Source organism: Marmota flaviventris, chromosome 9 (genome assembly GCF_047511675.1).
Source record: "Marmota flaviventris isolate mMarFla1 chromosome 9, mMarFla1.hap1, whole genome shotgun sequence".
In the NCBI taxonomy this organism is placed as follows: domain Eukaryota; kingdom Metazoa; phylum Chordata; class Mammalia; order Rodentia; family Sciuridae; genus Marmota; species Marmota flaviventris.
In genome coordinates, this window is record NC_092506.1 from 22,503,791 (window position 1) to 22,527,555 (window position 23,765).

At 47.3% G+C, this 23,765-nt stretch overlaps 2 protein-coding genes and 1 pseudogene across 2 annotated transcripts in view; 1 reads left to right on the forward strand and 2 right to left on the reverse strand.

The window, feature by feature from the left end:
- Nucleotides 1-3,121: 3,121 nt before the first annotated feature.
- On the forward strand, nucleotides 3,122-5,076 carry LOC114093741 (sperm motility kinase Z-like). Its single transcript, XM_027936635.2, has one exon. The coding sequence runs from the start codon at nucleotides 3,355-3,357 to the stop codon at nucleotides 5,011-5,013; it is 1,659 nt and encodes a 552-aa protein (XP_027792436.2). The 5' UTR covers nucleotides 3,122-3,354; the 3' UTR covers nucleotides 5,014-5,076.
- Nucleotides 5,077-11,490: 6,414 nt separating this feature from the next.
- Nucleotides 11,491-12,085, reverse strand: LOC114093611 (translation machinery-associated protein 16 pseudogene; annotated as a pseudogene).
- Nucleotides 12,086-12,588: 503 nt separating this feature from the next.
- Nucleotides 12,589-23,765, reverse strand: part of Accsl (1-aminocyclopropane-1-carboxylate synthase homolog (inactive) like) — a 114,154-nt gene continuing 102,977 nt past the window's right edge. The window contains exons 3-16 of the mRNA XM_027936322.2: nucleotides 22,657-23,198; nucleotides 21,414-21,473; nucleotides 20,936-21,006; nucleotides 20,505-20,574; nucleotides 20,205-20,271; nucleotides 18,977-19,074; nucleotides 18,677-18,754; nucleotides 17,895-17,995; nucleotides 16,643-16,732; nucleotides 15,868-15,913; nucleotides 15,629-15,770; nucleotides 14,110-14,252; nucleotides 13,870-14,023; nucleotides 12,589-12,922 (exon numbers count right to left, since the gene is read on the reverse strand). Coding sequence (XP_027792123.2) covers nucleotides 12,840-12,922; nucleotides 13,870-14,023; nucleotides 14,110-14,252; nucleotides 15,629-15,770; nucleotides 15,868-15,913; nucleotides 16,643-16,732; nucleotides 17,895-17,995; nucleotides 18,677-18,754; nucleotides 18,977-19,074; nucleotides 20,205-20,271; nucleotides 20,505-20,574; nucleotides 20,936-21,006; nucleotides 21,414-21,473; nucleotides 22,657-23,157 — 1,704 coding nt within the window. The 5' untranslated portion in view covers nucleotides 23,158-23,198 and the 3' untranslated portion in view covers nucleotides 12,589-12,839. The remainder of the gene's footprint in view (nucleotides 12,923-13,869; nucleotides 14,024-14,109; nucleotides 14,253-15,628; nucleotides 15,771-15,867; nucleotides 15,914-16,642; nucleotides 16,733-17,894; nucleotides 17,996-18,676; nucleotides 18,755-18,976; nucleotides 19,075-20,204; nucleotides 20,272-20,504; nucleotides 20,575-20,935; nucleotides 21,007-21,413; nucleotides 21,474-22,656; nucleotides 23,199-23,765) is intronic.

The following is a 23,765-nucleotide window of genomic DNA, read 5'->3' on the forward strand; positions in this document are numbered from 1 at the left end:
AAAAATAAAAGGTGTTTCAAAGGATAAAAGTAAGTAACCAGATGAAGGGGTAAACAGGGGAAGGTCTGGAAGGGTCCTCAGAGCAGGGGCCTGTGTGCCAGGGAGTTGGGGTGCATGACCCTCCCGGGATGTGGATGTGTTTTTATTCCTCCCCCCGTAAGCTTCCACATCTTCAGCTGCCCAGAAGCTTCCTGACCCCTCCCCTTATGGACACATCATTGTGGTGACACAACTGAAGCATGGACAATAAATCATGATAACGAGTGTGAGTGGACAGAAAAGGGCCTGATCTATGCTGATGGACATCTGGGACACCCAGCAAGGCCCGTGTGCAGGTTCCCCTTGGCCCCTCTGACAGCCTGCCTTCCTCGTGGTCGGTTGCAGTTCCTTTCTGAAATAGGGGTCTCATCACCTACTGTCAGACAAGGTAAGTCAGAGAATTTCCGTTCAGTCACTCTAAGACCCACAGGCAGGGGAATAGGAGTCTCCACTGCCCGGGCTGGAGAAGAGCAGTCTGGTTTCTACCGCCTGCCTTGGTCAAGGAGTTCTGAACCAGGGACCATGGATGAAAACCAAAGTATACTTCTTGGCTTTAGTTTCCATTCTAGAGTAGGGCAATAGGTCATTCCACAAAATTGAATAAGTGTTCTGATGACATGAGCAGAGGCAGCTACCTTTACAGACAGAGAGGGCTGAGGGGAGCAGCAACACGCTAGGCTGAAAAGCAAGTTGGTCATTGCAAAGTTCCTTTATGTGTGTGGGGGGATTGGCAGAAAAATCGAAAACATTATGAACATCAGGTCACTTTAGTTTTATCATTTTTGTGAAAAGATGAAAGTCGAGGGAACTTAATTATCATTCCAGTTGAAAATGGCCTCTGGGAAAGTGGACTATCTTTAAAATCCTGGTTTCTGAGATGAACAGGTTAGTTTCAGCTTGGTGACTGGAACTTCAGCGTAAGTCCATTTTTATTTTTAACTAGGCCTCTCGGGCCCTAATGCAGGAGCTCAGTCCAAAATCAGGCCACTTGTCATTTTTTTTGAATTCTTTCACTTAACACAAACTGCTATGGCCACCTCAGGGCTCCACAGCCTGGCTAGACTTTGTGCAGAGGCATCAGCTTGTTACCTGCAGAGTCGGGATGGGTTTGTGTTCCTTGGAGTCGAAGAATGAACACCGCCCTGGAGATAAGCAAGGAAGCAGGAATTTTATTAAAAAGGAAAGTGAGAGAAAGATCTAGAACTCCCTGAACAGAGCACCTGGGAGGGGCAAAGTGCCCGTTAAGTCTCGCCTTGCTCCTCCTTTTCAAGGCACATAAGGAGAAGTCGATAAGTTCCTCTTTATTGGTTTTGGTATTGCAACTGTCCCACAGCCAGCATGGGCCGCATTATGGATGATGCAGTCACTTTGGGCAAGATGGAGACTTCCACCTTTCTAAGAAGCAGGAACTGTCTTATAACATGTTGCAGCAAGTTAAGATGCTGCCCTTGTGCTTGCCCTCTCATCAATCTGTACTGTCCCTTCCTAGTCTCCAATGCCTAGCCTCTTTCATCTCAAGCTCAGTCTGGTCCCTTGAAATACATGTACTGTAAACCTTAGGGCAAACTTTCTTTTTAAATCAGAAGGACTAAGCAAAGCCAAAGAGCCCATAATACTAAATAACACTTGGTTAATCTAAAAGAAAGGAGGAGAGAAAAAGAGCATGTGGCACCAACAGGAAACAGTCGATTGAAGCCAGTCATATCCATAATTACATTAAATGTGAATGGACTGAAGACCAACTGAAAGATCACCATGTCATCATCAAGAATCAAGAAGATGGCGTTTGCAAGAGACCTAGTTTATATTTAAAGACAAATAGCTAAAAGTAAAACTTGAAAAAATAGCAATAATGAAAAACGGAAGTGTTCATAGTAAGTGTGATGCAGGAGAGACTTCAAGACAAAAGAATTTCCCAAAATAAAAAGGAGCTTTTCATAATGATAAAATTGATACTGGTCTTGGAAAATCAGGATTGGGTTCTTGTTCCCCTGGTGTTGAAGATTAAACACCCAAGAAATGCTGAGGCAAGTGTACGAAGCAAAGTTTATTTAAGAGAGAGAAGAGAGGAGAGAGAGAGGTAGAGAAAGACTTGGGGGGTGGGGGGGACCCAAAGCTGGTGCCTGTGGGAGGGGGTATATGTTATTCCTTTCTAGATCTCAGTTTTCTTCCTATCTTGCCTCTATGACCAAGAGGCAGGAAAAGAGCTGCCCAGGGGTGCTCATTAGCAACTCCTCACGTTGGGAGGAGCAGTTCCTGGAGGTATAGGTAACTTTGGTAACTGGCCAAGAGGGTGGGAAGTGCTGTGGAGGTGTTAGCATTTCATTTCCTTGTCTTTGAATCAGCCTCATCTTCCCTAGGAATCATTCATTATCTATGCTGACTGTCTGTCCCTTGTCCCCATTTCTTTCCCCCCTCTGATTAAGGGAACCCTGACTGCTGTAAGGGGAAATGGGTGATGACCACTCTGGCTGCTTCAGGCTGAGAAGGGGTGACATGGGGTAAGCGGTTTAAATTTCTCTTTCAGGAATGTTTTGGTTTGGTCAAGAGGTCTCTGGTAAAAGTAGGGTTTGGAAAGAGCAGGTTGTAAAGTCTTCTGAGAGGCGGGTGTTCTAAGAAACAAGAAGCTGTGAGTGCTGGGTGAGATGAGTACAAAAATTTGAATGTGATGATAATTTTTTTTTTTTTTTTTACCAAGAGGTACAAGAGCTGAGAAGCTGTTTTCATGGCCATGCGGGGGTGGACGTGGCCTCTGTTTGGCTTGAAAATCTTTAAGGATATTAGTTATATTATCAGAGTTATCAGGAATGTAAACTCAACACTTAGTTTTTATAATATCACAAATGTCCCCATAAGATATAGTTAAGATATCTAACACCATGTGTTTGTGGGTTTTTTTTTTTTTTCAGCCTGAATAAGACAGAAACAGCTTGGGCAGAACCCAACATGCCCGACCCAGTGGGGCCCTGCGTCCTTAGAAGGAGAAGTTTGAGCCCTAGGTTTGGCATGGCCACAATGAGGGAATTTCAAACTGTATATAAGAGAGTGGCTGCGGTTGGGTTTTGTCCATAAGAACAGAAAGCTCTTGGTGGTGACCTGTTGGACTCCCAGATAGTTAGCATGTTTGGTAGTGGCTGATGGTTGGTGGGTGGTGGGTGGTGGCTGGTGGGTGGTGACTGGTGGCTGGTGGCTGGTGGTTGTGGTCTTTGAATATTGTTTTCTTTTTTTTTTTTTTTTTTGCTTTTGTGTTTTGGGATTCTTTGGGGGGGATATTTATTTTAGGTTATTATTATTTTTTTTAGCTAGCATCCTAAGATGGTGTTCCATTTTAGGATAAGCAGTGAGAGTAATGAGAGCAGCCTAGAGCCCCCAGGGCTGGGCTCCTATGAGCCTGCCTTCACAGACCATTATGAAGTTGTGCAGGGCATTGGGGAAGGGGGCTTCGCTACGGTGAAGCTTGCCCGCCATCGCCTGACTGGGACAGAGGTTGCAGTGAAGGCCTTGGCAAAAGTACTCTGGAACCTCCCCTTCCTATCTGAGCCAGATCTGATGGCGGGCTTGGACCACCCAAACGTGATCCAGCTCTTCCAGGTCATTGAGACCATCAACTATGTCTATGTTGTCATGGAATATGCAGGTAGGGGCAACCTACGGAAACTCATCGCGGAACCTGGTGGCATGCCGGAAGAGGAGGCCTGCAGGCTGTTCAGGCAGACCGCACAGGCCGTGCAGTACTGCCACATCAAGGGCATCGTGCACCTGGACCTCAAGCCGGAGAACATGGCGCTGGATGACAGCGGCAACGTGAAACTCATCGACTTTGGCCTGAGCGCCCGATTCACAGCTGGGCAGAAGCTGAACAGGTTCTGGGGCACTCTCCTCTACTTTGCCCCTGAAATCGTCCTGGGGGAGGCATACGAGGGCCCCCCGGCCGACGTCTGGAGCCTGGGTGTCACTCTCTACTTCATGCTCACGGGGAGACGCCCATTTATGGCCAGCACCGCTCAGCAGGTGAAGAAGCTGATCTTGGAGGGAACTTATGACACTCCCCTGAATGTTTCCGAGGGAGCCCAGAGCCTCATCCGTGAGATCCTGAAGGTGGACCCCACCCAGAGGCCCACCCTAGAGCAGGTAACGAGGCACCCGTGGCTGAGCCAGGGTGAGGCAGCATCGCCCAGTCCTTCTGTCCAGGCGCTCCCTGAACTCCCAGATCCCGCAATTATAGCAACCATGGTCAACATGGGTTACGACCCCTTTAACACCTGGATGTCCCTGGCCAAGAAAAAGTATGACAATGCGATGGCCACGTACCTCCTGCTCAAACACCAGAGAATCCAGGGGGCGGGCTGCAAGCACCAGGTGAAGCGTGTGAGTCATGGGGGGGTCTGGCCTCCCCTGGGCCCTGTGGATCCCCCCTGGGTCCTCCCCAAGAAGCATTCCAGTGAGCCTGCCCTTCCTTCACCCCGTGAGCAGCTGCAGCAGCCTGGGGAGGCCAAGCAGACCCAGCACAAGGGTGGTGGCAGTGCCAGCGTGCCTGCCATCCGGCTGCACTTCCTCAACATGGACACACCCCCTCCCAGCCTCACCTCCCAGCCCCACTGTGTGCCCAGCTTGCCCAAGCCCTCCATGAGCCTCAGTAGGAGGGCCCCAGAAGAGGACAGCTCATCCTCCCAAGGGACCCCTGAGACAGGGCAATCCCACCACCAAGTCAGGGGTTGGAAGAGGGTGAGGAGGAGCATCGTCACCTGCACCCAGCAGCTGTGCTGTGTACCATGCTTCAGTTGCTCAGCGATCAGGAGCACAGTGGCTCCAACGGACCTTCCAAGCCAAGACAGAACCAACAGAACCGACAGACAGCCAGAACACCTCAGTGCCACCTGGCCCCGGCTTCCCCGCCCGGGTCCCAGACAGGCAGGAGCACCTCTGCATCCACCAGGAGTCTCCTCTGCCCCTATCTGTGAAGACACATCATAGAGACTTTTCCCTGGGACTCTTCCCCTGCCCTGCCCTTTGTCGTTTCTCCCATGCTTTGGGAGAAATTTATTTTTAATTTCTTTTTTTCACAAATTGTCTAATAAAATTGATGTTTTAAATATTTTTAAAAAGGTAGTTTTGTTTGTTTGTTGTTTTTAAGAGGGAGGCTTCAGGACAAAGGCCTAAGCCCAGCAGCCATCCTCTCCTCTCACTTGCCTTGAGCCAGCGGCGATGGGGACTTGCTCTCCTTGACCTAAGGTAGACGGAGATTCTCCTCTTGAGCCAGTGTAGACTTGATTCACTTTGAGCTGGTCGCCTTAGACAGAAGGAATCCTTTTCCGGGTCTTCAGGCCCTTCCCTGCAGTGTGGGGAGGGTGGGTTGCAGCTGTTGGAGAGGACACCTGTGGCAAGGCGCTGGAGAGTCCAGAGTGTTCTGTGGACTCTCTGGCTACGATCCCATGTGCAGGGAGCAGAGCTGGGCCAGTGGGCAGGGGTGGGCCTGTCTGCAGTGGGGGCTGGGTGCCTAGCCAAGAGCTCCTTGGGTCACAGCTAAAGGTCATGGAGAGGGAACTCATGGGATTCAGGGAGCAGAGACAGGGATGCTACTTAGGTAAAAGCATGGTGCACCTGAGTGGAATGGCTCTTATCTTTGGGGTCTGTTGACAGTGAATTCTGTAAAGTGAAGTGCACACAAGTAACAAGTCAGCGACGCTCAGGTTAGGACAGGGGGCTTCGAGCACCTTCCAGCCCCGGATCTCTGCGCTTTGGACGCCCACGGCTGCTCTGGCAGCTCTTCCCGCCCTTCCCTGCAGCGGTCAGAACTTGATACCGCTAACAAAACGGTGTCCTGTGTGTCACCTTAACACTCTCCCTGTTTTCACCTTGAGACAAGAAGAAAATATTAATGTACAAATACTCTCTCATGCTGGTTTTTTTTTTAAGATTTCTTTTTTAGTTGTAGATGGACACAATACCTTTGTTTTGTTTATTTTTTTAATGTGGTGCTGAGGATCGAAGCCAGTGCCTCATGCATGCCAGGTGAGCGCTCTACCAATGAGCCACAACCCCAGCCCCTTCTCATGCTGTTTTAACCATATATATTATTTTGTAAGAGTCAGGAAAGAAGAGAATCAGTATTATCAGGTTCATATATGATAGATTTTCTCCAATATATCCAGAAAGTTGCTCTCAATCTATAATAAATATAGCTTCTAGAATTTTAATTTTTGTAGCATTTTAATAATGATTTGGGCCGGACACATCTTAAATAACTCCAAGTTTTAGAGTCCAATTTGTTAAAACTTTAGTCCTATAACAACATGGCTCCATGAAGAAATGCTTCCAAGGATCTTCTGAGTAGTTGGCAAGAGGGCAGCCCTATCGCGGGCCATGTGCTATTTTGGTAGAAAATGCCATGTGCTTATCAAGCCCTTGATCACACAAATGGCAATTAAACTCTAAAACTGGTAAAAGGTCTTGTTTGCTGAGAATTCCTTGTTAACACTGAAGACCCCGGAAGCTACTCCGCTGAGTCCAAATCCCTGCTTTACCCTCCTTGTGCCTCATTTTCACAAATGTGAAAGGTGGGCAGCAGTAGGTCCCTTTGACAAGACCAAAGGCTCAACTGAAGTTCAGAGTCAGATGTTGTCCTAGACCATGCTGGACACTGTCCCACACATGTTCATGCCTGTGTAACCTAATGAAGAAACTAACTTCCATGATTACATCGCTTTCAAAGTAAGGCCTGGTTTGGGGAAAGTGTTGAGTTCAACCAAGGCCACCTTCACTTTATGTGATGAAATTTCCTTCCTGACCTGTCCCAAGTCCTAAACATAGGGTCACGTTCGTCTGATCAGAATCACTAGGAGTTAAGAAGATGTGAAGTATTTGAATCACCAAGGGGAGTTCTTCAAAGGCATTTGGTGGAATGAACATGAAGTTGTATAAAAGATGTATACATGCTGCAAAAACAGACTGAAATATTCTGAGTATATCAGGAGAAGAAAAGGACAGAAGGTGTGTTTAGGATGCAAATTCAGAAAAACACACACAGCAAGGGTCAGATTGCAGCTTGTATGGGTTCTGGGGTGTCGATCTATCTAGTGGCTTTGGTCCTGAGCCCATGTAGTGCTGCACCCAGGAGAGAGCCTTCCACCTCCTTGGAGAAGGTGGACACAGCGGAGGGGCAGCCTGGGAACATCAGTGGCTCAGCATCCTTCTTCCTTGCACTTGTGACTGGGAGTGAGAAGCAGGTGCAGCTCCTTGCTCCTGTGATATCACTGTAGCCTTTTTGGTGAGTTTTAAAGTGGATGCCACACAGCTACCTTCAGGTGTCACTGGCCATCCCGTGTGTACGATGAGCGTCCATCTTCAAGGACAGAGGCACGAGTTCTGCCATGATGGATAAACCCTACCTACTCCAAGTGCTTCTTAGGCCACTCCTCGTAGGACACCATATTTTCTGTTGATTCACTTCTATTCCATCTGCTCAAGCTTCAAATTTGGGTTCCTTAAAATACCCAGTTACTCCAAGTTGCTCTATGACTAAGTAAGCTTAGAAAATTCTACGTAGATTCCTTTCTTGGAGAATTGTCATTTACATCACTGTTCAGACTATCAGCATTTTCCAAACTCATCTGTCACCATGTAAAACTAGTGGATAGTAATATTGGGATACTTGATACTTAAGTTGAGGATTGTTATGTTGATTAAAAACAGAGAATGCATATAGTTTCTAATGCATAAAACATAATCAGGGCTCAATAAATGCAGAGTGATTATTACTAAGCCTGGCTAACGGCCCTGCTGTATTCTGAGCATCCCACACAAAAGCTCCTCACATTCATCAGATGAATGCAAAATGAAACAGAGTAAAATCTGTGTACCTCCCAGGGCTTAAGTTGAAGAGATCGTCCACACCAGATGCTGTCAATAGAGTAAAATATCCAGACCTCGTGTATGTTGCTGGTGGGAAGGTAAAATGGTACAACCACTTTGGGTATCTCTTTGTTGATTTTTTTTTTTTTTATGAAATTAAATCCACATTTACCTATGTTCCAAAAATTGTCCTCCTAGGTGTTTACCTGAGAGAAGTGGAAATATATAACTTCAAATACGTTGTGCACAAATATTTGTAACTTTTATTCCTGTAGTCAAAACCCAGAAAAAAAAAACAAATGTCGGGGCTGGGGTTGTAGCTCAGGTGTAGAGCGCTCGCCTAGCATGTGCAAGGCCCTGGGTTTGATCCTCAGCACCACATAAAAATAAGTAAATAAAATAAAGGCATTGTGTCCAACCATACATAAAAAATATTTTTTTAAAAAAACAAATGTCCATCAATGGTAAATGGATACGTTGCAACATTTATCTGATAGGCTACACAGCAGCAATGAAGCAGAATGAACCACTAATACATATGACAACGTGGCTGAATATCATGTTGAATGAACAAAACTCCATACACAAGACACGCCTCTATGATTCCATGTACATGGAGTTCTGAACCTGGCAGGATTAATCCCTGGGAGCATATGAGGCAGGGATTGGCCAGGGGTGTAAGAAAGAGTTTCCTGGAGTTCTCTACCTTGATTAGGGCATGGGTTACTTGAGTATAAATTTTAAAACTTAAGTGGAGGCTTCAGATGTATGCATTCTAGCTGGGCATTGTAGCACATGCCTATGATCCCAGTGACTTGGGAGGCTGAGGCAGGAGGATTGCAAGTTCAAGGCCAGCCTCAGAATTTAGCAAGGCCCTCAACATCTAAGTGAGACCCTGTCTTTAAATAAAAAATAAAACGGACAGGGGATGTAGCTTCATGGTAAAGCATCCCTGCATTCAATCTCCCGTACCAAAAAAAAAAAAAAAAAAGATATATTCATTCTCACACATATTCTATTATATAAAGTATAACTTGATTTTTTTGTTCCACTAAAAGAGCTTTTTATCACATGTGTAGTCACTTTCTGGGATGCTTTTGCTTCCACCTAACTTGGATCATCCTAACTTACTTTGAGTCAAAGTCAGGACCTCTGGCATTGTATCTGCGAATGTGTCTCAGAGCTCTTGACCCCATAAACATGTACAGTATCTGCATGTCAGATCTTCTGGTACCTTCTCTACTTCACAGAGGTACCTTCTGATACCTCTCTACTTCACAGAGCATGCACGAATTCTCCTGCACGGGAGCCCTTTGGGGTTACCTCACCAACCTGGGAAAACCCCCAACACCACCTTCAACCCTGAGAAACATGGATGTGTTGTTTTTCCACCCTTCTCCTGGTAAAAAACGGAATGCTGCTTAGAATTCTCCTCTTGTGCTGTGTCTCATTTGTTTACTCCAGCCTGTGGCCCACACTTGGCTTGACATTCTCCATCTGAATCTTGAAGAGACGATAGAAACAGCCTTTCCTCCAGAGGAAGGCACGATCCTTCCATCCAGTGCCAATGAGACTGTCTATTAGCTCCACTACGGAGGTCCCCAGAGCATCCCTGGTTTCCACGAGCTCCAGCAGCCTTCCAGGGAACGCCCTTTGTTTCCACGAGCCATAACTGGTTTCTGAACCTGTCTGGTGTGAAACACCTTGAAGAGCCAGGAATTGGTTGGTCGACTTCTTCTTGTGAATTAAAATAAACTGGTGGAAGAAAATTGTCTTTGGAAAATAAGAATCAAATTTGGACCTAGGGGTGGGCCAGGAGAGTCACAAATCCAAGTGACCGACAAAAGCCATCAGTTGGTACTGAAAGCATTTTCATTCACTTTAAAATAGTAGCAGCCCCTGCTCAGCCACTCCCCAGCCTCAGTACTCAGGGCTTTGCAGAGAACTCAGAGGTGGGTGTGACTTGAACATCTCAAAAGTCTAGAGATGGAAATGGAAGACCCCAGGTGCTAGAGACTGAATATCTTCCCTAGAAATTCATGTTGAAATCCTCACCCCAAGATGATGATAGGAGGTGGGGCCGATGGTAAGTGATTATGTCTTGAAGGCAAAGGGAGACCCCTCATCCTTTCTGCCACATGAAGTTACAAAAAGAAGATGGGTCCTCAACAGATACTATATCTGCTAGGTCCTCGATCTTGGACTTGCCAGCCTTCAGAACTATGAGAAATTAATCTTTATTGGTTTATAAGCCATCTGGTTTCTGGTATTTTTTTATAGCAGCCTGACAAACTAAGATACCAAGATTGTCACCAGAGATTTGTTTTTTTGGTTTTTTTTTTCACATTTTTAAATTAAATTTTGTTTTTAATTTTCAGGAGTAAAAAAGTCATAACACTTAATATAAACTGCTGACAGTTGATATCAAGTAACTCCATTCATTAATGTTTTCCTTTCCTTGAAAAAATGAATGTATTTTCCTTTCCTTGAAAATGAATGTATTTAATATCACATCTTTTAAAAAACAAACTCAAAGATACTTGTGCTTATCAACAATTTCTGTGAGTAGCAAAATTTAAATACATCCATGTTTTTCAGGATACTGTTATGTCAATTTAACCTTTTAAAAACTTATTACTTTTCACAATGAGTAGAAAACAAAATGTAATCAAAAGGAACAAGCCTGAGTCATTTATTCTCTTTGTCAAAAGATAACAGGTTAAATGTGGGGTTCAACCTAACCATAGAGACAGACTGCTTCTGTTTCTAACCTTTACCTCTGGCTCAGGAAAAAATAAATGATAATGCACAATCTACTGGTAAATATGTATTCACTATCAAATTCTTCCCTGTTTTATAAGGAAGTAAATTAGGTTTAATGCTGAAGAAAGGAATCAATTTAACACAATTTTGCTATTATCAGAATTTAAGAAATATCCACAGGAACCTCTTAGAAAACAGGTCACTGTCCATTCACCCTAGGAGATTAGGCAATCCTAAATCCACATAAAAATATTTCAAAACATATTTTGTCCCCACACATATTCCTTTTCCTCTGCACCAAGTTCAGATTAAATGTCTTTAAATGACCACTTCTGGTATGTGTCCCTCAAGAGCTCATGTACTGGAAGCCTGGTGCCTAGTGTGGTGATGTTAAGGGGCAGTGGTACCTTTGAGAGGCGGCCTAGTGAGAGGTCATTACTGGCCCTTCCCCACCCTCTGGTGTCCAGTCTCACATCCTGTCACACCTTCCTGCATGGATTGTGATGTCATCCACTAGGAAGTGCTACAGCCTGAGGCCCTTGCCAGAGCCAGAACTAAGTTACTGGTGGACTTTGTCTCTAAAACTTTGAGCTAAATAAACATCTTAATAACCTAGCCTTGGGTATTTCATTATAGTAACTGAAAACAGACTAATACAACTTCTATTTTAGCAACTTAATGTAAATAAAAAGCAAACTTCATTTCTAAATAAAAATCATAACACCATTTTTTAAATTACAAATGGTGCTATTATGTAAGAAAATGAGTTAATTAGACATAAGAATTTGCTATTTATTTATGACATGAAGCTCTCAAATTATTTTCAACTTAAGACAATCAGGCTATTGGGGTCATTTCTTTGGCTGAGTCATTTGATTCACCTTTTAGTTCCGATTCCCCTAAATTTTTGTCTATAGTCAAAATACTTTCCCTCTTGCCTTTCTTAGGAACTGCATCATTAGCACAGAGTTTTCTCGTTTAATGTTTGACAGTTTCTTCCAATCAAAATCCCATTCCATAAAACTTTTCAGATCCTTTGCATTTAAAATGCCTGGCATCTCAAGGCCACATCCTTCAGACTGCTGTCACTGTGCTCCATCGGCTGCTTGATAACAGAAAAGTGCCACCTTCCCCACCTGTCCCTGATGCTGGCGTGTAATTCCATCTGCTCCAGCTCACTGCTGAATCTATTTAAGTACCTTTCAACTAATTCACAAGCATCTTTGTTTGAATGCCCCAATTTGGGGGGATCCAGATGATTTTGAAACCACTGCAGTTTTTCCACCAATAAGATGGAGACGCAAGGCCTGTTCATTCTTTAATTTTTTTTCCTTGTTTGTGGGCCTTTCTCATAATCTGAGCTGATTTTCTACTACTTGGATGGATGACTTTTTTCCTGTCCTGTATTTCCTCCCTTTGGTACTTCAGGCATGGTGACATCCAGGAGGTCACAGAGAAACTCCACACTCCAGACCCAACAATCACAGACCCCAGCCGAAGCAGCTGTACTCCAGCCCGAACACATGTGGGACCCAGAGATTGCCTTTCCAAAAAGCATTTTAAAGCCAAACTCGGTAAGAACTCTGGCATTTAGAAGTAGAAATACCCGCAGTCCCACCCCCACCACACCACTTAGCAGCTCCCGTGAAGGCAGACGGGATCTCGTAAGGATCCTCAAGACACTGCATCTGACACTTAGTGCTCCACTAGTCAAGGGACGCTTCTTTCCTCGTTTTCTGGTCTGCTCCAGACAGTCTTTCACCTACAACCTGCCCTAGGACAGAAAATCTCATTCCCAAAGGCGATTGTAAAGAATGTGAACAAAAAATAAAACAGGCGTGGAATTTAAACAGGATAAAGAATTTATTAGGTATTGACTATAAAAATAAAACCATCTAAATAGAAACCCCAAGAGATCCCTTACAGATCCCTTCAGGTACCTGAAGATCCTCCCACCCTAACCCCGATAAAAACACCATTTTGTATACACAAGGACCAGTAAAGACTGAGACGCAAAACAGCCAAAGATGACAGATGCTTAGCTTAGAGGGGTGACTGGGTCAGATGAGACGTTTCCTCCAGGAAATGTCTGTTTTGTGGTCAATCGTCAACTCCTGGACCAGAGGCCGACATCGGGGCTGAGCGAGCGTGTGCCTGGCAGAGCCGCTGGCCACAAGGCAGGCCATCTACTCCATCATTGCTTCCTCCAGCTGCTTCACCATCCAGTCGTAATTCTGTTCCTCTAGCACGTGTTTGAACCGATGCATGGCTAGAGGGTCCACGTGGGGAAGAAGACAGAAATGATATCATAGGTTTTCAGGTGGGACCCAGATGTCCCCAGGTCATCAGCGCCTCTTATGCAGGCATGTCAAACTTCAGCCCTCCTTTCTTTGGGCTAGATTCCTAGGCAACCTGTTATACCTCTGGTGGTTCTTTGTTAAGGGTGGTACCAGAGAGTGAACTCAGGGGTACTCAACCACTGAGCCACATCCCCAGCCCTATTTTAGTAATAAAATTAGAGATAGGGTCTCACCAAGTTGCCTAGTGCCTCGCTTTTGCTGAGGCTGGTTTTTTACTCGCAATCCTCCTGCCTCAGCTTCCTGAGCTGCTGAAATTACAGGTATGCCACCAGGCCCAGCTCTGATGTTTCTTTGGGAACTTCATTGTCATATCATTAGCCTGCCAGGCATTCAGGGTCTCTTATCAAACTCTGTACCCTGGGGCCTACCTGCTTCTTAACTCTTCAGTCTGTTTTCCACACTAGACCAGAAGACATTTCCACATGGAAATGAATGACTCTGCTATATTCCTAGCAGGTGGAACCATGCCTGGCATACAGTGGGATATCACAATTGTTCAAATGTCACATTCCCCATGGAATAACCTGCAGAGACTCCCACAGTCACCCGTCTCTCCCCCTGGACCACCAGCTCCACAAGGACAGGGTACCACTTCATACTAGCTTATGGTCTCAGTGCCTTGCCCAATGGCAGGTACCCAGAAGGTGTAAGGAATGAATAGACTGATGCTCAAGGTGCAGATCACTTCCTGTTTACAAAGGAGCATAATGTAAAATGACAGTGAAAGCAGAAGGCCTAAAGCTAGTGGCTGCTAAGGGAAAAATAAAAATAGAAGAGGAAGACTCAGGAATTGAGTGAGAACAGTTGATGAGGCATCTTTAAAGGATGCCAGGCCTGGGAGGTCCCCACCACTCACCCAGTTTGAGTGGAACGTGGTTTTCTGCAAAGATGATGCGGAACCAGCCTGGCTCCTTACACATGTAGGATTTGCCGCGGGATAGCATCAGCTTGTTGTCCAGGAAGCGGCGATGGAGTGCCCGTTCTTCCTCAAATGTGCACGGTTTCAGGTACTAGCAAAGGCAGAGGGACAGAGCTGAGCCCAAGATCCACCTGGCAGGTCTGCCCGAGAACACCCATCCTCACCCCCAGAGCTCACCGACTGCAAGTTGACCCAGATGTACAGGCCAGAGCCATGATTGACAAAGGGAATCTTCAAGGCCCTCAGCTTCTTGGTGACGTACTTGTGAGCTGTCCGGAGCCGGGAGTGATTAGCAGGCAGGTACACTGTGTCAATCCACTCTGGAGGGGAGGAGGGAGAGCGCGGGCACAGACCTTATGCAGACCTTTGCCAAGGGTTGCTTCCCGAATATTCTTTGCCTGGGCTTCCTGAAAACGATTTCTATCCATGATGAGTGATCTGATATTTGAGCTGATGGTGTCCACATCCAATGCACCCATCTCTTACCAAGGGCCCTGGAGGACACTCTGGGCTTCTCACTGTCCAGTAGGAATGCTCCCTTGGGTTTACACCCCTGAGGTAAGCCAGGGTCTTCTATGAAGGCGTTGATGCTGCTTTCCTCAGCGAGCAAGTCAGCAGGAACTCCCCTGCCTCCTGCCTTGGACCTCACCCAGTCGGCTGAGAGGAGCCTAGATTGGCTCAGGTTTGCTTTTAGCCTAGTTATTCTCAGCATTGACAGCAAAAAGAGCCACTTGGAGAGCTTTTAGAAGCCCCGATGCCTAGGTTATCCTCTCGGTATCTAAATCAGAACAGTTTGGGGATGTAGCTCGTACATCAGTATTTAAGCTTCAAGGTCTCCTACATCCTAGGTTGAGAAATGGTGTTCAAGGGGCTGGGATATGGTCTGGCCAACTGTCAAAAATCCCGATTCCATGTAAGGAAGCATTCAGTTGGATTTCTCCATTTCCCCATCCAAAGCTGAATGCAATTTTTTTTCTAAACCTACTAATCTAATGGCATTAGTTTGGCTCATCATATTGCAGGTGTTCATTTTTTGATACCTTCATTTTATTTTTATGAGGTGCTGAGGATCAAACCTAGGGCCTCGCACATCTAGCTTCTCACTGTAATTCTAACTCATTTTCATTGATGTCCTTCTCTGGATATAATGCTAGGCAAGCATTCTACCACTGAGCCACAGCCTCAGCCTCCCTCCTTTTAAAAAAATATCTTTATTTTATTTATTTATTTTTATGCAGGTATTAATTTAAATCTTCCAGCCTGGCATCTGTTTTATTACAGGCAATTTAAAAAAAGGGGGGGGGGGTCTCTTCTAATCTTGGGCCAGAGTATTAAAGAAGGATGCTCCCTTGGGGTCCAGGGAAAAGTAAATCTGGGAGCCCAGATCTAAGCACACCAATTCATCCAAATTGGAGGTAGCCAAAGACGCTCACGGCTATTCTCCTTTGGCTACCTTGGAGAACAAGATTAAACTGTATTGGAAGAGTCGAGATGTTTCTTTATAATCTTTGCCTGAAATAAGCAAGGCCCTGGGAAGGGATCACGGGCGTTCACATAAATACTGAGCTAGGGGTAAACCTGAGACAATGAGCCGGGTCTAGGTGTGCAGAGGGCATGTCAGAGGCCCAAGAAAACCCAGAATTCCCCATGGCCATGAGGTCCAGCCAAGATGCTGCCCTGGGGTGGAGCTTGGTACCTCTGTCTTGGAGCAGTCGACACAGCTTATACTGGGTGATGCCAGAGATACCGTGGAGGTAGCCAAAGACGCTCACGGCAGAGGCCACCTCTTTGTTGTGGGTGTACAGAGCACCGAAGCGGAAACCAGAGATGCCAAAATCCTAGAGGAAGAGAAGGAGGGGAAGGAACATGGGGTTTGTTCGCTTTCTATTCCTGGATCCCCCTCCTTCCAGACCCAAGGACACAGCTGGGGCTCACCTTGCTGGTACCCCAGATCACATGGGTCCTGTCAGGGTCAGGCAAACTAGAGAAGAAATGGAAAAAAAAAATAAAGTCAAAATCTATTTCCATCTGGAGGATGGAGACTTGAGGGTCTATGATGGGAAGGGGAAAGTAGACTTAAGGCCCTTTCTAGATAACAAGGCCTAAGGGGCCCAAAGTTCAAGGAACAGTTGCCCCAGTTAAGCCAGGAACATAGGTCTCCATGAAGAACCAGATGGAACAGCCCCCGAGGCCCATTGAGTCAAGTCCAGACCCTTGCCTGGCTGACTCTCCCACACCTGGTCCACAGCCACATTCTGGCTTGGCTCTCCAGATGTTTGCTGCCCACCATTTCTAGCACACGTTGGCCTGTATTTCTTATTGTCCCACCTTTGTTGAAGCTGTTCCTTCTACTGGCATGCCCTCCCCTTGCTTTGTTGGAATCCTATCCCTGGGGCCAAATCCTACCCCTAAGAAATTTCTGTTCTTGGTCTATTTTTGCCTTGTGTTCTATTTACCAAGAAATTCCTGCGCCAACCTTCTGAGGCACTATAACTTGAGGCCAAGGTAGAAAGGACATTGTCAAAGGTCAAGACAGCAGATATATGAAATGACATTTAAACTGGAAGATACTTGGGAGGGAAGATGACACTTTGGTCATATTTACCACCTCTGTTGCCCACCTCTTAGGGCATAGCCAGGTAAGCAGATATCTCAAACTCACCCTGAAAAGCAGGCACCTCATCCCCAACCTCATCTGAGACCAACTTACCGTTCTATGCTCAGAACACTGTGGAACTTGATGGATTCATCAAACACAGACAGCATGTAAATTTCATCTATGATCACATGTAGATTATGCCTATAGTTGGGAGAAAGAGGGGGAAACAAGATCTAGCTTCTCACTGTAATTTTAACTCATTTTCATTGATGTCCTTCTCTGGATACAGATCAGATGGTCCCATCACCCCAGGAGCCCATCCCAGCCTCCCAGGGGGCACAGTAAGACAAAGGTCTTGATATACCAGAAGAGACCTCACACCTGGCTTAGGGATACTGAGAGGGAATAAAACAAAAAAGAAACATGAGAACATCTTATCTAACCCATCAACCATTAAGCAGAGATCACCGTCTTTGGCCTTGCCAAAGATCATGGGGACAAGTGACCATGGACTGAAACTGTCCCAGAGTCTTTGCTCTAGTGCAGCCAGGTGTTCTCAGCCGGGGTCTGAATCCAGTCGTGGACTAGTGGGCTGTGAGCACCTGTGCACCACCCATCTGCTGTCCCAGCAATCCCTGACAGCATGCTGTCATGCCCATTTCACAGAGGAAAAGGAAATAAGGTCTAAAAATGTAAAGTTAATTCCTCCAAATAGCAGGTACAAGAGCTGGTATTGACACTCAGCTCTGTGGGGTTCCTGCCCACAACTCTTGTATTTTTTCTGTTCCTATGCCCTGCCACTAGTTGGCCTCAGTTCTCAAGTTTGAATAAGTCCGCATCTTCTAGAAAACAAAAGATTATCCGCCTTAACTCAGAGCTATTTCAGAAGTCTGGAGAGAACAGATGTTGGTGTGTTCTTAGGAGGGGGCGTGAAAGTTCTACAGAAATTCAGCCTCGTCTCACAAGGACTGAGAGCGTCCTCCTTGGAACCTCAGTCCAAGTAGTTGGGGGAAACAGATGCTTCTGCTGTAATAAGTAGAAATGCCACAAAAATACATTATGACTACTACATAGATGTCTACACAAGGGAAAAGTCTAGAAAGGAAAGGACAACAAGGTTGGGAATGGTAAGCATGCAGGCACCTCAGCCTCCAATTCAATCTCCAGAGTTACATGCATTGCTCATTGTACATAACTCTGCAAAGAACAATGTGCACCAGGAATGTTTAGGCAGATTACCTCTGGTTCTGCCTTCCTGACTACAAGTGACAGGAACCCTTTCCAGGGACACCATCTAATCTCAAGGGATAGAACTCATACCTTTTGTAAAGCGAAGTGCCCAAAAAATAAACACTCAGGTTACCTTTTGGCAAATTCCAGATATTCCATCAGTGAGTCTTGGGAGTAGACGACACCCAGAGGATTCTGGGGGTTGGTGAGCACAAGGCCTCTGACCTTTCTTTCCTAAAAAGACCAAACCACAACAAAGGGAATGCAAGTCCTTTATAGCTACTCCAAATTCTGCCAAGGATCCTTCCTGGACATCTTGGTTTGATCCTTAATGTCCCCTAAAGCCCATTCTAAAGGCTTGGTGGCCAGCCTGAGGGGCTCTGGGAAGGTGGCGGGACTTTCAGGAGGTGTGGCCAAGTTAGTGGTTGGTGTGCCCTGAAAGGTGATATTCATACCCTGGTCCCCTTCTAGCTCTCTTCACTTCCTGGTCACCATGAGGTGAACAGATTTCCTCCGCCATACACTCCGGCCATGATGTTCTGCCTCGCCACAGGGCCAGAGACAGTGGGGACAAGTGATCATGGAGTGAAACTGAGACAAAATAAATCCTGCCTCCTTTAGGTTATCTCTTAGATATCTTGTCACAGTGAGAAAAATCTGACAACAGATCAGGACATTCAACACAGGATACCTAATAAGGCCGAGATAGGATCTTCAAGCAGCAATTACCAAACTGCCTGCTGAGCCGGAGGAAGCAGCCGTGAGCAGGACTCTCAGCTCTTATGGGGACCTGCCCCTGATCACTGGCAGCCTCTTCTAACTTCAGGTCTTGGTGAGCAGGTTGGATCAGCCTCAGGGACTCAACTCTTTGCAAGGCCAAACAGTGGCCCCCTGAAAATATGATTCCTTCCTTACCTTCTGCCTAGCTTCAAGCAGGGCTTTCTCCAACTTGTCCACGGTGAGCTGGAAAGGCTCAGAGTTCTCCTCAGTTATCTGGAAGAGAGCCACTAGTGAGAAATGCCCATGGAAAAGCATCTGGATCTGGATCCTGCATCCCCATCAACCAGGGCACCAGCTCAGCATGTCATCATCCCAATTTCTCCAACCCTCCCCCCATCACATACATGGGTACAGAATAAGGTCCCCCATACTCCCCAAGTGCCCCAGAACTATCCCTTGCCAAGGTGGGCTGAACAGTGAAGGGCCCATTCTGACCTCACTTTCCAGGTGGACAGGAAAGAGCTCAACTTTTGCATACAGGTGGGAGACAAAGGTGAAGCCTCCATAGAAGGGAGTAGGGACCAGAAAGGTCTCTGGAAGCACAGAAAGACACAGCTATCAGTCCAGGCTCTGTCAGTCAGAACCTTCCAGGCCCCCCCCAGAATGACAGCAAAGCCACGAATAGATCCCTTTGGCCATCCCTTCTATCAGGGGATTGATGTTCTCGGGCTCAGGTTTCATAAAAAAAATTTTTTTTTGATACTGGGGATTAAACCCAGGAGTGCTTAACCATGCGCCCCATCCTCAGTCCTATTTTGTATTTTATTTAGAGATAGTGAGACCCCAAATTGCTTAGTGCCTCTTTTACTGAGGCTGGCTTTGAACTCGCAATCCTCCTGCCTCAGCCCCCCAAGTTTCTGGGATTACAAGCTTGCGCCACTACATGCAGCAAAATTTATCCATTTTTATACGCATAATGTGGAGAAGAAAAGTCTAGTTTCCTTTTGATGGTGAAGTAGTCAAGGAGAAGAGAAAGGGCCATCATTGTGAATGACTCAGAATCAGGGGCCTGGATCATGCTGGGCTGGCTAGTTGATGGAACACTGGTCATCAGGAAAGTCTTGTGTGTTTCAGCCAAACACTAGAGGCCAACCAAGGTCCATGCCCATGAAGGGCTCCTGTCATTTGGACCTGGTGACCTCCTAGGTTCTTTTCTTCCTACCCATTTGGCCTCACTGATGAGCTAACCAAGGACCCAAGACTTTGATCTTGGCCACTTCCTTCCATGTAACCAGATCTCTTTAATACCTGAGCCTCTTGCTTGGGCAAAGCTAAAGGGAGATTGAGAACAGAACTCTCAGCTTTATGTGATCCAGAAATAATTCGCATTTTTTTTTTTTTGAGAAACAGGGGATCTATAAAGCCCAAGCCAGTGACCAAGGCTCCCTGTATTACTTTTGAGCCCAGCTCGGAACATAATGATTCGGCACCATTGTCAACATTCCTGGGTGTCCCTCCTTGAGGCCTGACATGTCTTTTTTTTCATAGTAAATGAGGAATCTCAATCCCTCGCTTCCCCAGAAATAATAATAGCCAGTGTAGACGGGCCAGCTCTTTGAGGGAAGGGCCTCCTATCAGGATGCTCTTCTTCCCCACGCCCCAGTGCCTGGCTTTTCCTGCCCATGTGCCAACATTTCACTGAGAGCCGAGCCCGCCAACTTACCACCTGGATCGCCGAGAACCATGAGCAAGGCAGAGAAGACGGAGCAGCAGCCATTTAAAACAACCACCTGAGGGCAACACACACGGGGTGGGGGAAGAAACGCAGCACCCATGGAAGAAGGTGAAGATGTGGCCGTGCCATCTCCCGCCCCCTGAAGGGGACAGGCACCAGGCGCCCCCTGAGCTGGGACCTGCTGGCCTCTACTCTGCCTCGGCCCGGAGGTCTCCCCTGGCTCTCCCCGTATTCCCCAGTTAATACAGAGGTTCCCCAGGAATAGAGCCCTCCCCTAGGCTGACTCACATTTTCTGGATCAAGGCGAGTGGGCGCCCTGCAGTAATAGCTCAGGAACCGAGCGACTTCTTCCCGCAGGCTGTGGACAGACCCAGAGACACCTTCCTCACTCAGGGTCTAGATGTCAGTCTTTTTCAAAGGACACAGTGTCCGACTTCAAAGAGATCTTTTCTACCTAGTCCAACCTCGTCCTATAGGTTTCTGGACCAAGGATATCACCCACCCCAGCCCAGGTCACGGAGAGTACGTGAAAGCCGGGGTTTGGAGTTGGAGGCAAGGCTAGGGCACCCACAGGCTGCCTCCTGCCGAGGTTCCTCTGTAGGCATTTCCTGGAAGTTATTACTCAGAAATACAAGACAGCCACCATGAATAGGCACGTCAAATCCCTCCCTGGGTGAAGATCTCCCTGGGCCAGGATCCTGGGGGTGGAGGTCACTTACAGTGGGTGCCCTCTCCAGTCGGAGTACTGCAGCAGGTCCTCCTCAATGCAGTTCATGTCATTCTGACACAACTGTTGACAAACGGAGCTTGAAGCAGCTGACCTGGGTAGCCCAGGAGACCTCGGCCCACGCCCAGTCTGCGTGCAAGTGTCTGCTGTCCACTTATATGGCCTCCCAGAAGAGGCATGGTGCCAACGCTGCCCGCTCCTTCGTGATCGGATACCTTGTCTTGTCATATTATGCCCAGAGATGTCCCATTGGGAAGTCTGCGACAACCTCCCCACCCCAAAGCTTCCTTGGCAGCCTATCAGAGAATACCTCTGGACACCGCCAGCAAGGCCCGGAGGTTAGGGTGCTGTTCGAGAAGCTATCTGTCCACTGCCTTTCCTCGTGTTCTACTCATCTCCCCCATGAGGCTGAGGAACATGCTAGAAGACTTGAAGGGGCGAGTCTCAGCACAGCTCAGAACACGACTTACCCTTTCCGTTATCAGATCCACGCAGAGCTTGTTCTCACTGACACCAAGGTTAAGAAAGCCCTGGAGGTGGAAGAATCTGAGATCAGCCTCTGGTAACCCCTGTAGACACACCCATAAATGCTCGTCTCAGATGCTCAAAGGAAGTCTCACTGCCCCCTGAGGCAACTCAGTCCATGTTTGACAACTTTAAGCATTTAGACCTTTCCAAGGACCAAAATCTTACAGCCCGCCAATTTTCCCCTTCAGAGCCACAAAGATAATGGTAGCTGTATTGTGTCCCATCTACCAGTCACTGAGTTATCACGTGCCGGATGCTGGACTCAGTGCTTCACGGTGAGCAGCCTTAACTTCTGAGAAGAGGGTCTTCAGTGAGCAAAAAGAGTGAAGATGAGAAAAGTTGAACAGTCAACCAGCCACGTGACCTCGTGTGATGGGCAGAGCGCCACCCGCCTGACCTGGACCCTTAACACCACAGGCCCTGACTGGTCTCCATCTCTGGTCTTACAGGTTAGGACATCTCCAGGAGATGTGGCCCTTCACAGAGCAATAGAGACGGCCAACCGAACCCCTTAGTTGTCGTGGCCATTGGCCACACTTCCCTGAGATGGGGACAGACAGGGGATGCGTGGCTAGGACTGGCCTCCACCTTTAGCTGAAGAGCTGCTTGGCTTTCCTTGTTGGAGACTTTTGTCCCCTTGTTCCACCCATAGAGCTACATCTTAACAGCTCCCGCCCACTGCTGTCTGCACTTCCTGCCATGGCACTCACTGTCCCTACTCGGGCCACAGGGGCCTTCTTTCCAAGCCCTCCCTCTGTGAAGCTTTTATGGACCCTGCTGCCTTCCTGGAAGGGACCCAACATGGCTGGCTGGGTCAGCCTTTAAGACACTTTTCCAGACCACCTGAGCCGGGGGCCCCCTAGGGTTCTCAAAGCATTCACGTTTGTTTCCCTGCTGGCCGACTACTGCCACCACCACACCACATTCCACAGGCCAGCGTCACTCCCCGCAATGACCAGAGGGACTGACTCCTAGGGGTCAAGAGTTGGGACTTAGGGAAAGATGGTGGGGGGTAGGAACCCAGGTCCCAGTTCTCCAGCTCCCTGGGCCATGCCACCTTATCAGCCTTGCTGGAAGGAGACAACCAGGGCTCATCTGGTGTGAAAGGCAAGATGGCCGACAGCATTTGGCACAGGACTCAGTAAATCCCAGGGATGGGGACTCCAAGCTGTCCCTCATTCTTACCAAAGGGTTCTTCTCCTCATGGTATTTGTCTTGCTGGTAGGCATAATAGTCCTGGAAGTGTGACTGGTAAAAGTCAGAGATGTCAACCCCGCGGTTGGACAGGACGTGACTGACAAATGAAGCTTGAAAACTACTTTGCCGAACTGGCTGGTCAGGTTGCCTAGGTGATGGGGACTTCTTCCAAACCCCTCGAGAGTTCAGGGAATGGAGAGACTTCTGGAGCCTCTGGTCAGCTGCAGCCTCAGTCCATAGGAGGCTGATCACCTGGCACACGGTATGGTTTATGACATCCTCCTGCTCACGGACAACTTGAATGCGATTTGCCTCTTCCGGTGACTGGGCCTGCCATTGCCTGGTTGTCAACTTCACGAAGTGATCCCCTATGGTCTGCTGCAAGTTCAGCATCAACTCCAATAGCTGAGCATAGATGCCCCTGTCTCGGAAGTCCATTCCACTCTTCTGGTTACAAGGTGTGGGGTCAGCATCCAATGGGTTACTCATACTTCAGGAAATGTTATTGTCCTCAGAAGACTGACTGGAACCTACGAGAAAGAGAACATGCACTAACACCAAGGAGATTCTCCCTGCCTCGGGTCCAGGCAGGGGTAGGGTCAGAACTTCTTGATCTCAAGCTCATCACTGGATCTTTCCATTGCTCTGCCTCTGTTTTAGGTTCAGAGTGGTTCGGGAAATGACCTACTGTTTAAGGGCGATGCCCAAGTGACCAAGCACAGACACTAGTGCACCTCCATCAAGTGGCATTAGAAGGCGATCCAGGAAACAGCCTCAGGGCCCACTGAGGAAGGGGGACTGAACAGGTGCTCTCAGTTTTCCATCCTGTGCTTCAACCAGAGCCTGCTTTATCAGGTTCTAAATAGCAAAACCAGATGCTGCTGTGGAAATTCAGCCCTTCTTTTTACTGGTTTCCCCCAAGTTTGCCAGAGCAGGTACCCAGTCCTTCCATCGGATCTCACATGGCTTCCTGTCAATGACTTCAACCTACTTGCTAGGAAGCTGCCTTAGGCTCACATCACTAGTGACCAGAGCCCAAGAAGATGCTGCTCAAACTCTGAGTCCACCAGAATCACCTGGAGGGCTTGTTAGGCCAC